Source organism: Carya illinoinensis, chromosome 2, assembly GCF_018687715.1.
Source record: "Carya illinoinensis cultivar Pawnee chromosome 2, C.illinoinensisPawnee_v1, whole genome shotgun sequence".
Lineage (NCBI taxonomy): Eukaryota > Viridiplantae > Streptophyta > Magnoliopsida > Fagales > Juglandaceae > Carya > Carya illinoinensis.
Genome location: NC_056753.1, coordinates 33,178,136 through 33,190,735, shown reverse-complemented (window position 1 = coordinate 33,190,735; position 12,600 = coordinate 33,178,136). Strand labels below are relative to the sequence as shown.

General features: G+C 38.9%; 1 protein-coding gene and 1 long non-coding RNA gene across 3 annotated transcripts; one reads left to right on the top strand and one right to left on the bottom strand.

Moving 5' to 3' along the window:
- Positions 1-4,889: 4,889 nt before the first annotated feature.
- Positions 4,890-5,363, bottom strand: LOC122301094 (monodehydroascorbate reductase, seedling isozyme-like). Of its 2 annotated transcripts, none has more exons than XM_043112182.1 (2): positions 5,099-5,363; positions 4,890-4,976 (listed from the first exon to the last, which is right to left on the bottom strand). In XM_043112182.1, exons 1-2 carry the CDS (start codon positions 5,328-5,330, stop codon positions 4,939-4,941), a joined length of 270 nt encoding a protein of 89 aa, XP_042968116.1. In that variant the 5' UTR covers positions 5,331-5,363; the 3' UTR covers positions 4,890-4,938. The 2 variants fall into 2 exon arrangements, with proteins under 2 accessions (XP_042968116.1, XP_042968115.1); XM_043112181.1 differs by having other exon boundaries at positions 4,900-4,976; positions 5,090-5,363.
- A 660-nt stretch (positions 5,364-6,023) lies between these two features.
- On the top strand, positions 6,024-8,464 carry LOC122301095. The gene is made up of 5 exons (XR_006240136.1): positions 6,024-6,941; positions 7,040-7,160; positions 7,243-7,331; positions 7,438-7,522; positions 7,642-8,464. It is a non-coding gene; the product is annotated as an uncharacterized LOC122301095 (long non-coding RNA).
- The last annotated feature ends 4,136 nt before the right edge of the window (positions 8,465-12,600 follow it).

The following is a 12,600-nucleotide window of genomic DNA, read 5'->3' as shown; positions in this document are numbered from 1 at the left end:
TTGTTGTCCTTTTCAGAGTTTTGGCGTTGTCGGTCACAGTTGTGCTAGCGTCGATTCTGCGCATTTTGGTCAGTGAGGTTTGTGACGTGCCTTCATCTATGCCGCGCCCGTTTTAATGTTAAATTTCCAAAGGGAATAGTTTATTTTATCCTAACTACTAAATGGAAATTAGGGCTAGGCAAAACTTCTGCGGGCTCTTATTTTAATCGATATCCATTTTGATTTTGATTTTGAAGGAATTAGAAATTTCAAAGTTTGGAGTTGGAATCAGAGTTACTTTGTAAAAATTAATCGGAGTCAGAGTTGGACTTCATATCAGCTTCGAGCTCTGAACTTCGATTTTGATCATATTTTTTTGGAGCAAATATTTGCTATGATCTCTGTCATTTGTTCATTGTCTCCCCCCCCCCCCCCCCCCCCCCCCCACATCTAGCCTCAAACTTTTCCATTTACTTTTTCGAGCAAAGAAAGAATAGTCAATATGTTTATTAGCTCCCATGTATATAAAGTCTATTTAAAATCAAGTTTACTTTGACCAATTTTTCTTCTACCCTTAACCAAGAATAATGCAATGAGCGGGAGATTGTAGTTAGAGAAAAGATATATACAAGTACGCCAACTATTTTACTAGACTAATTATTTTGTACAATTTGTGTAATTGTTTTAAATAGTTACGTTGTATTTCCCGTTTTGAAATGATTGTTGACTTGTCCACTACCTCTAGCATATATGATCTTATAGCTTAAGCAATGCAATCTAATTGCCCGTTAAAAAACCAAAAACTACTTAAACAAACAAGTATACGGCCTCCACTTGTTGTGCAAACAAATTTTAGCAGTGTCAACGAGGATCGGCTCAATGGCATGCATGCATATGGTATATTTGGATGAAAACTTGCGCAGCTTTTGACGAGAAACAAATGCCTTCATCTTGGGTCAGATCTTGAACTGTGAAAAGATATCTTTTTTGGTGTGTAACCATCTTTTTCAACTAGGTAATCATCCACATTTTAAAGATGTGTTTAGATATTGAGATGAGTTGTGGATCCTATTGAGATGGTTGTAACTTTTTTAAGTTGAGATGAGTTAAATTTAGTTCAACAAACAAACATAATCTTAGATGCCCCACTGTGGATCTCTCTTCCCATGATACTGTTATTCTGCAAAGGTTGGATATTTCAATTTTACTTCCTAAGCCTAGGCAAGTTCGTGTGGTTAGGTAGTTGGTCTCCACAGGATTGGATGAAGCTTAATTCTGATGGTAGTAGCTTAGGGAATCCTGGGCAGGTTGGTGCTAGGGGGTTATTCGTGATAATCTTGGTAAGTTGCACTTTGCTTATTCGGTGTTCTTGGGTCCGGAGTCTAATAATTTTGCTGAGTTGAGAAGTTTGTTGGAAGGGGTTAGGAGGTGCCACCAGTTTGGTTTTCGACAGGTTGAGATTGAGATTTACTCTCAACTAATTGTCCGCTAGATTACAAAGGGTGAGTGTAATATTTGATACTTAGAGGATTTTTAGGAGGACTTACAGGGTCTTTTAGGTTGTCTGGAGTATCGCTTGACCCACGTTTTTCGTAAAAGTAATGTGGTGGCTAATTTTCTAGCCAAAATGGGAGCTGGTTAAGTATGGATTGGTCTTTTAATGATAATTTACCTGGCCAGCTCCAAGGTCTTCTTCGTATGGACATAATTGGTTTTCTTTATTTGCGCATCTCGTAGTCCCTGGTACTTTTTTCGCTGTAACTGAATTTGATCTTATTATGTTTGCATGTTCTCTTTGCAGGTGCTTAGTGGCTTTTTGTTTCCTTGGTCTTGTCCTGTTTTTGCCTTTTGCGTATTATTGGTTAGTTGTTTTAGGCTTGTTAGAAGTAGTTTTTATGATTTTATTGGCTGGTTTTGACACTTGGTTTTGAGTTAGCTTATAGGGTTTATCATGTAAACTTTCAAGTGTTATGATGTTATTACAGTATTTATCCATTATAAGTGAAGATTTATTAATAAAATTGAAATGAAACTATTATGTGTATGGATACTGGCTCTTAAAAAAAAAAAAAAAAGAGAGAGAGAGAAAGATGCTCTACGGGCTGGCAAAGTGGCTTGGATGAATTTAATAGCAGCAATTAAGGTGAGAAAATGAGCAACAGAAAGTTGTGAAGTTTTGACTTTCAAAACCATTTACTCAGTTGCGTTGCAGGCCGATGGTGCCGACCTACCTACAAAGTTCAAATAGTTGTAAGGTCCAGATGAAAACTAATGGATACCAACTTTCTTAGCATTTTAGGCTCGCTACCTTTGAAGACTAGTTCTACTGGCATCTTGAGGCGTTACAGACGTACCTAGAGGTTCCCTCTATACTACGCAAATGCACGAAGTGGAGGAAGGGTCTGGAGACAAGTCGGTGCTCACCCATAATTATAAATACAAGCAATAAAAAGGATAACGTGTAACGTGTATTATGAATAAAATTCAGTCTTTTGTGTTTTATTTTTTTTAACATGTACCTATAGTTCTTTAAACTCTCGAGAGCAGATCCACATGTATGCGAGCCTTAGGCCCAAATCCACCCCACGTGGGCCTGGCAGGCCCCTTATGAGGGGTAATTGAGGCCCACCCTCATTAGGCATTCAGTTGTAATAATTTTACTTTTTACAAAAAATAAAAATAAAAAATTTAAAATTAGGAAACGAATTGTATTGAGTAAACTAGTAAAGCTTTGGGAAATAACTGACAATAAAATGTTAGTTTGAGAGGAAAATAGTTAATATTACCTTTCATTTAAACCTTAAAACATGGACCAACTAATTCTAATGACTATTCAATCTAAAGAAATTAAGAAAAAATAAAGAAAATGTAGCGGAAAATCACACCTATAGATTATAGAATAAGGACTTTAATTGTACCAAATTAATTAAGTATGCTTAATTCATTACAGTGGAAGTACAAGAAGAAGAAAACGTACTATTACTGCACAACTTGAAGAGGATGAGTTTGGTAACAAATTGACAAAATTCCTTTAATGTATGTGGGTCAAGATTTTAATATTAAAACCCACTAATGAATTATCTACCTAGTGAAATCGACTCATGTTGAAGGTAGGGCTGGGCAACCGGGCCGGATTTTTTTCCAGCCCGGTCCGGAACCCGGATAACTGGGTTCTGGTTACGGGCACCGGCCCGGAAAACACACGGGCCGGTACCCGGTTTCTAAAAACCGGGTCTTCCCGATCCAAACGATGCCGTTTTGGCACTGGGTTATTACCCTGTCTTTCCCGATCCCCCCCCCCCCCAATCTGATTCTCTCTCTCTCTCTCTCTCTCTCTCTCTCTCTCTCTCTCTCTCTCTCTCTCTCTCTCTCTCTCTCTCAACGAATCTTCCAGAAACCTTAGCCTCATCCTGTCGTCGCCGCCATCCCGTTGTCGCCGTCATCCAGTCGTCGCCGTCATCCCGTCGTCGCTTGCATCTGGTCATCCTCAGAAACACTACAAATCAGGTTAGTTTTTGATTAACTCTTCCATTTCGGTTCTTTAGTTTATTGTGTGGTTTTTTTAGTGGGTGTGATTTGTTTGGGTGTGATTTGTTTTTGGGTGTGATTTATTTTTGGGTGTGATTTGTTAGACAGAGACTTCATTCCTGACTAATCCAAAGTAAATGGAGTCTTAAGTTTCTAAGATGGCTGCGAACTTGTAAATAGAAATAGAAAATCCTTTGATGCCATCAGATTTCGACTATTCAATCTGTACTGATCTTTTACTCTTTTACATGGCCTGCTTTCTCTAGAAAAAGCATATATATATTACATGGCCGGCTTTCTCTAGAAAAAGCATGTATATATAACAATATTTTGGTCTATATGTGATGAATGATCCAGTTGGATCTCAAGTTTTCAATGAGGCCAAGCATGATTTGCGTGTAAGTTAGGATCAATAGTACTTGTTGGTCTATTATATAAGATGTTTGTTGGCATAGATGGTGCATTTGCATCAATTTATCAATTTAAAATGTGATAAACACTTTTTATACAATTTTCCATTATTTGAGGGACCCCAAATCAGTTTATCTCTAGTTCCCAGTCTGTTTAGGGGACTAATACATATAACTTGAGCCTCTTCTCTATTAAAAATACCAGATCTAAAGATCAATGCAAACTTCTCCAAAGAAATGATGCATCTAGCATATTACCATGCTTGAAATATTATTAAAAGATGTGATCATTTGACTATGAAGTGGTTTTTCTTTAATCCTATTTTAAGGTTAGATGGTTTATTTTTGAGCTGGTACATGAAAGATCATAAAATAAGCATTAATCATTCTGGATGTGTTCCTTCCTGGTTTCAGGTTGTTGCAGTTGATAGAAAGAATGGCTGCAGACTCATGTCCTTCCAAGAACTATTTTCACGAGGGAGAGGGAGCAAAGATACCTTTATCACAGTGAATAGCATAAAGGTTTGATGTGTACCTATTTTACTTCATGATATAGTCCAATACTTTAATGCTTAAATATGAAAGCTATGGAGCTTTTCCTTAAATGGAACCTTTAAGGTAATATGCTTTTTGTTTAAACTTCTAGATATGATTCTGATGGTTTCTTTTAAACACCAGGTTGACATTTGCGTGTTTGTATTCGATATAATGTTTGCTAATGGAGAACGGTAATTATTTTCAACTTTGTCTTGGTATTGTGATGGGTGTTCTTGCCTCGTATATGTGCATCAAATGTTTTGCAAAAAACCATACACGCAAGTGTGCACATTTTGGACTATTGTAGTATGTTTAGCAGTGGTATCCATCAACATTGCCCCCTTTACTGACCAAGATAGTCAAGTTTTATATATCTGTCAAGTGTGTATGGTATTGAAAAATTGTGATCAAGGGTAAATTCCAATCACAAAATGTCAGAAATGTGTATAATAATTTTGACTCCTTTCTTTTCATAATAACTCTCCTAGAAACCAGCTATGTCAGAAGTGAAAAGTCGAAACACTGCAAAAAACACAGCTTGAATTAGGAAAACATGCTCTGCAAAAGAATTCCAACAATGAATCAATTGAATTGTCCAATTAATTATACACCATAGTGCTTTAAACACTACATACTGCACCAACTTTCAGGAACAAGCATGCTGACATCAAAATTGTTGATTCTCAAAGCTGCACTAAGCTCAATGCCAATGTACCCTCCTCCAACAACCACGACCTTTGCATTCTTCTTTGCTTTAATAACTTCTACAAGCTTATCGGCATCATCAATTTCTCTCAAGTAGAAGATATTTTTGGCATCAGCTCCTGGTACGCGAAAATCTGTCAGCCTGACAACCTGCAAAGAAGCAAAAACCATTACTCTAGCAGGTAGAGAAGGCAAGCAAAAGAGGGGTTCTCAGGAAACGTGAGGAGCATGGTGCATGACATGCTTGCATGCAGTACTAACGCATGTAGCTAGAAATTAAGCAGCGGGATTAATTGTAATCATGTATAAATTATGATCACGGTGAAATCTCAGAAGTAACTAATTTTTTGATATTATAACAAATGTAATTGACCAGCATATTATATATACATACGCATGGTGCATGACAATGGGATCAAATTCACAATATTTTTTTGCTAAAAAAAATTTAATAATCAGGCTTTGTTAAATTTAAAAAAAAAAAAACCCGGGTATAGGCCGGAACCCGGATTTCCGGGTGTGTAAAAATCCGGATCAATCCGGGTTCCAGCCCGGGTCATAACCCGGGTGCATCCGGGCCGGACTCCGGCCCGGATTTGGAATATGGGTTCCGGGCCGGGTATACCCGAATACCCGGTCCGGTACCCAGTTGCTCAGCCCTAGTTGAAGGGTTTTTTTTTTTTTTTTTTTTCTTTTGAACTGCAAGAAATTAAAAATAAATAAATAAATAAAGCAATTTTTTAATTACTAGGATACATAATAAGATGAAAGTATCAAAACAACACTAAGGTGAGAAGGATTTCGACCACGTCGTTCAAAAGTAATTGCAAGAGAACAATTGGATGTGGGGACGAAGGCTTGAAAAAAAATAATATGACCAGTAATTTGGGCTAATTAGATTTAGCCAGTTAAAATCGTGATGAATAAAATTAAAGAACTATTATAAATACAAAAATTATATAAAAATAAATCTATAAACTGATACTTATATTTGAATAGTTTGATGTATACGTCTTTTAAACAAAATAGCTAAATCTTAACTAAAATTTGACATTGCCTAATTGACTACTGGTACTTAGTGTGGACTACTTGTGCTCAGTGTGGGACGGTCACAATGTTCGAGAAAAAGAACTGCAAATAGAAAATATAAAATTCAACGAATTTATATTGTTATCTTCACCAACTGTATAACGCGCGTTCTTCAAGCCACGAGTGAAGAAACTCGTCTGTGCCAAACTTAAAGGCAATTGATGAAAAGTCAGTGGCAATCTCTACTTGTTCATGTATATGTGAGACAAAGTGAAGGGGAGACAGAAAGAGCTTAGGATAACGTCTCTTGTTGAGGAAAAGAAACGCCCATAAGCTTCTTCACTTGTATCGGTGAAAACTTCCGTGATTATTATTGTTTTTTGAACTTTTTTCTGTTTCTTTATTTTTTTTGGGGGGTGGGGTGTTATGTAATGGAGGGAAGAGATCTTTACGAAGTGAGAAACAGTTTTCAGGTAGACAGTTCTTCCATATGGAGGGACAAGGGTGTGCAAGTTTTCTCAACATCATTTCGTCGAGAAGATGACGAGGAAGCTCTGAAATGGGCTGCACTCGAGAGACTTCCCACTTACACACGTTTGAGGAAAGGTTTACTATGTCCAGTGGTCAGCCCTCTGAAATCGATGTTAAAAAGCTTGGGCTTCAAGAAAGAAAGGATCTTGTTGAAAGATTAATCAGAGACGCCGAGGTGGATGATGAGAAGTTTCTGTTCAAGCTCAAGGAACGCATTGACAAGTAAAAGAAGACAATTTTTCTGGCCTTTTCACGTTCCTGTTTTTCATGTTTGTTCTTCTTGATTATAATGAGTATTCTCCTTGTTTGATATTTCTCAGAGTTGGAATTTAGATTCCCACACTTGAAATTAGATTCAAGCATTTTAAAGTCGAAGCAGATGTTTATGTAGGAAGCAGAGCATTGCCTTCATTTTTCAACTACTCTATCAATTTGGTGGAGGTAATAACCTGCGACATCTGTTTTCTTTAATGCTTTGCTAAGATCGTATGCTTACAATTTGCTTTATCCTTTGTTTTTGAAGGGTTTCTTGACTTATCTTCATCTACTTCCAAGTACAAAGAAACATCTGTCTATCCTTTGTGATGTTAGCGGAATCATTAGGCCTTGCAGGTTAGATGGCGGGGCTCTGTTCTAATCTTGAATTGGATTCATATTATTGAATTATTTCTATATTTACTTTTGTCTCAGCCGTTCTGATTTGATTTGAATTTGGCAGACTAACATTTATTTTAGGTCCTCCAAGTTCTGGAAAGACCACTCTTCTGTTGGCTTTGGCTGGGAAGCTTGATCCAAATCTCAAGGTGAAGAAATTTCAATGCAGTTTTAGTTCTCTTCCATGAGTTAATCTGCATTCAAAATCTGTATTTTAGATCCCAACTTTATCCGTAAACTGAAAGGCAAACGTTTATTTTTCTTCAAGTTCTCTGGGAGGGTGACTTACAACGGATATGGCATGCATGAGTTTGTGCCCCAGAGGACGGCAGCCTATATTAGTCCCCACGATCTTCATATGCCAGAAATGACTGTAAGAGAGAACTTGGCCTTTTTTGCAAGATGCCAAGGAGTCGGATCTCGTCATGGTTGGCTAAATATATTGCTTTTTCTCCTTTTGTTTTCCAGCACATTTAGATTTTCAAGTTTGACACAGTATATTATTTTGACAATCTACAGAGTGGCTAGCAAATTTGTCAAGGAGAGAGAAAGAAGCCCATATCAAGCCTGATCCTGATATTGATGTCTTCATGAAGGTGAGCAAAGTATTGTAAAATAAGAAAACTTTAGGGTTGAGAAGCATTGAAACTTTTAGCTATTTTCCGAGAACATGAAAAAAAGTAGTCACTCTGGTGTAGATGATTTCAATATTGTCATTTGGCTGGATCAAGATAGAGTTTCTTACACTGATCCTTCTATGCATGCATATCAATGTAATTGCAGCTGTGAATTATGCTTGAGTATTCACCGAAATCCGTTCTGAGAAACGATAGGGATTTCTCAGTACACAAATATCTGAATTAGTCCTTGCTATTTAATTCATGCAACATCAATAGAAGGTCAGAAGACAAATGTGGTCACAGATTATATTATAAATGTATCATCACTAATGTAGCAATCGGTTTTTTAATTTTCTCAGTTCATGTAATCCATTAATCAAATAATTGCCTTTTTACTTGAAGATTTTGGGACTAGAAGTTTGCGCAGACACCTTGGTAGGGGATGAGATGTTAAGAGGCATCTCTGGAGGACAAAAGTGTTATGAGTGGAGACAAAAATGGTGAACAGTGAATCATGCACCGTTTCCTTCCTTAACATGTTAAGCGCCACTGGCAGACACGCAAAGTGTCTGCAGCAAGTGACGCCTCAACTCTTGCATAAATCACTGCACAAAAAAAAAAAAAGATTGTAGGCGGCTTTCTCCTATAAATAGGAGAGAGCTCAGAGAAGTGAGGATATAGAGAAGTGCAGCAGAGAGAAAATAGAGTGTGTGCTGCGTGTGTGTGCAGACAGAGTATGAGAGAGAAAGAAGAGAGAAACAGAGTGGGTGAGCAGAGAGAGATTTCTGTAAAAATTATTTTCATAGTGAAATTACAGCATCTGTGGACGTAGGCAATTGCCAAACCATGTTAAATTTCGTCCCTCCTTTATTTAGAATCGTCTGTGTCAGAAAAGCTCCCAACAACTGGTATCAGAGCACTGGTTCGAGCTGTCTGAAAATTTAAGTTGTTCAAAATCAATTTTTGACAACTCCACGGTGTTCCTCGCGTCTAGACGAATCCGTTGCCGTAAACAGAATCGAAAACGGAGGTCAGACGAGCCTACACGCGCCCCTAGAAGATCGGCGCGTGCATCTGCTACAACCCACGCTCCCCCACGCGCTCCGGAGGTTGAAGACGCGTGCACCACACGCGCCCACGCGCCCTCACGCACTCCAGAGGTTGAAGACGCGTGAAGGACACGCGCCTACAGAGGTTCGGCGCGTGTGTCACATGCGCCTCACTCTCCCCCACGCGCACACAGTACTGTAGCGCGTGTATTACACGCGCCCCGCGTTTGCCCACGCGCACTGTGCAGCGCGTGTATCTCACGCGCCAGACAGATCAGGACCGTCCATTTTTCAGATCTGTTTTCGACTAGATCTAAGCCATTCGGAGTCCGATTTCGACGATCAAATAGTGCTTTCCAACTATTTGGATGATTCCGGACTCATCCGTAAGGTCGAAAGTTTGAGATTCGGCTCAGTACATTGGATATGAACCATCCACCTGTTGCAGATCATTTTGGGCTAGATCACGCCAGTTTGAGTTCCATCGCGACGATCAAATAGTGCTGACAAAATATTTGGATCATTCCGGACTCGTTTCCAGCTAATTCGAGTGTTTCGGACGCAACAGTGATCTTTGTTTGTTTGAATTTGAACTCATTTGTAAAGTTATGGCTGGAGAAGAAGCTAAAGGTGTTGGTATCGAGAAATTTGACGGTATAGACTTTGCCTACTGGAGAATGCAGATAGAGGATTATCTCTATGGGAAGAAACTACATCTTCCACTCCTAGGAAGAAAACCAGATGACATGAGCAATGAAGATTAGAATTTCCTTGATAGACAAGTGTTGGGAGTCATTCGACTAACACTGTCAAGATTAGTTGCACACAATGTGGGAAAGGAAAAGACCACAGCGGACTTGATGAAAGCTCTATCAGACATATACGAGCAGCCATTAGCCAATAACAAAGTGCATTTGATGTACAAGCTATTCTACTTGAGAATGGCAGAAGGAACTCCAGTTATTCAGCATCTGAATGAGTTCAACACCATCATCAATCAATTAGTTTCAGTGGGGATTGAATTTGATGATGAAGTACGTGCACTGATTGCTCTAGCTCAATTGCCAAAGAGCTGGGAGGCCATGAGAACAGCTGTTAGCAATTCTTATGGCAAAACAAAGATGAAGTATCAAGATATCCGGGACCATATTCTTAGCGAGGAAGTTCGCAGAAGAGATACAAGAGAAGCATCAACTTCCAGTTCTGCCTTAAACCTCGAGACGAGAGGTAGAGGAGCTAGTAGAAGTTCAAATCGGGGCAGATCGAAGTCCCGAAGAGGCAGAAGTAAATCTAGGTCTGAAAAACAAATACAGTGCTGGAATTGTGGCAAGATTAGTCACTTCAAAAATAATTGCAAGGAAGCAAAGAAGAAGAATGAGCATGACTCTGTTAATGCCACAACAGAAGATCTCCAAGATGCCTTACTTTTTTCAGTCGACAACCAAATTGAATCTTGGGTGTTAGATTCAGGAGCCTCGTTCCACACTACGGCACACCGAGAAATCATACAGAATTATGTCACTGGTGATTTCGGGAAGGTGTACTTAGCAGATGGTGAAGCGTTGGAAATCGAAGGCATAGGAGATGTACCAATCAATCTGCCCAATGGAAGTGCATGGTTACTACAGAAGGTGCGACATGTTCCTAAGCTCATGAGGAACCTGATTTCTGTAGGGCAACTTGATGCTGATGGGCATTCGGTACTATTTATCGGTGGCACGTGGAAGATAACAAGAGGAGCTATGGTAGTAACTCGAGGCACAAAAACAGGTACTCTATACATGACTTCAAGTATTAGAGATACTATTGCAATTGCTTATGCAAATGCCAATCTATGGCATCAAAGGCTTGGTCACATGAGTGAGAAAGGAATGAAAGTACTATTATCCAAGGGGAAGTTACCAAAGTTGTAATCAACTGATTTCGATATGTGTGAAGGTTGCATTTTTGGGAAACAGAAAAAAGTTAGTTTTCTGAAAAATGGTAGAACTCCAAAATCTACAAAGTTGGAGTTGGTGCACACAGATTTATGGGGGCCATCCCCAGTCGCTTCTCTTGGAGGATCGCGGTACTATGTTTCATTTATTGATGACTCAAGCAGGAAAGTATGAGTTTATTTTTTGAAAAATAAATCTGACACATTTGATACTTTCAAGAAGTAGAGAGCCATGGTTGAAAATGAAACAGACTTGAAGTTAAAATGTCTGAGGTCAGACAATGGAGGAGAGTACATCGACGGAGGGTTCAAAGAATTCTGTGTTGCAAATGGGATTAGATTTCAGAAGACTATTCCCGGGACACCGCAGCAGAATGGCGTAGCTGAACGCATGAACAGAACTCTCAACGAACGTGCCAGAAGCATGAGGCTGAATTCAGGATTGCCTGAATGTTTTTGGACTGATGCAGTTAACACTACAGCCTATTTGATTAATCGGGGACCTTCAGTTCCCTTAAAGTTCGATCTACCAGAGGAAGTCTGGAGCGGAAAGAAGGTAAATCTTTCCCATTTGAAAGTTTTTGGCTGTTTATCATATGTTCACATAGATTCTACTGATCGTAACAAGTTAGAAGCCAAATCTAGAAAATATTTTTTCATCGGTTATGGTGATGAAGAATTTGGCTATCGATTTTGAGATGATAAAAATCGCAAAATCATCAGAAGTAGAAATGTGATATTTAATGAGCAGATTCTGTACAAAGCTAAGTCACAAGCTGAATCTGAGGAACAGCCAAAGAAACTTGAGGTTGTTGACTTTGATGTTACTCGAGTCAACACTGATCAGAACGAGGATCAAGAAAATGATGATACACAGATCGAACAACGTACACCACTCACTGTTATTCGAAGATCTTCAAGAACAATTAGGCCACCACAGCGGTTCTCACCATCTCTATACTACATCTTACTAACAGATAGTGGTGAACCAGAAAGTTATGATGAAGTTCTACGAATTGAAGATTTGATCAAGTGGGAGAAAGCCATGCAAGATGAGATGGAGTCATTGATGTCAAATCAGACATGGGAGCTAACTAAGCTTCCAAAAGGCAAGAAGACTTTGCACAATAAATGGGTGTACAGAATTAAAGAAGAACACAATGGTAGCAAGCGCTACAAAGCCAGAATGGTCGTGAAGGGGTTTCAACAAAAGGAAGGTGTCGACTACACAAACATTTTCTCTTCAGTTGTAAAATTGACAACGATCAGGCTAGTGTTGGCAATTGTGGCTGCAGAGAATCTACATCTTGAGCAGTTAGATGTGAAGACTGCATTCCTTCATAGTGATTTGGAGGAAAACATCTATATGCACCAGCCACAAGGATTCTCAGTGAAGGGAAAAGAGAATCTACTTTGCAAACTGAAGAAGAGCTTGTATAGCCTAAAACAAGCTCCACGACAATGGTACCGGAAGTTTGACAACTTCATGTGCAGTAATGGATTTACAAGACTACAGGCTGACCATTGTTGCTATATGAAGAACTTTGACAACTCTTATATTATCCTACTGTTGTATGTGGATGATATGCTCATTGCAGGGTCAAGCATCGAGGAGATCAATG

Coding starts and splice junctions, on each gene's coding strand:
- LOC122301094 (XM_043112181.1), bottom strand. CDS start 5,330: ATGGTTTTTGCTTCTTTGCAGGTTGTCAGGCTGACAGATTTTCGCGTA. Junction 4,977..5,089: donor TGTTCCTGAAAGTTGGTGCA/GTATGTAGTGTT, acceptor TGTTTTTTGCAG/TGTTTCGACTTTTCACTTCT.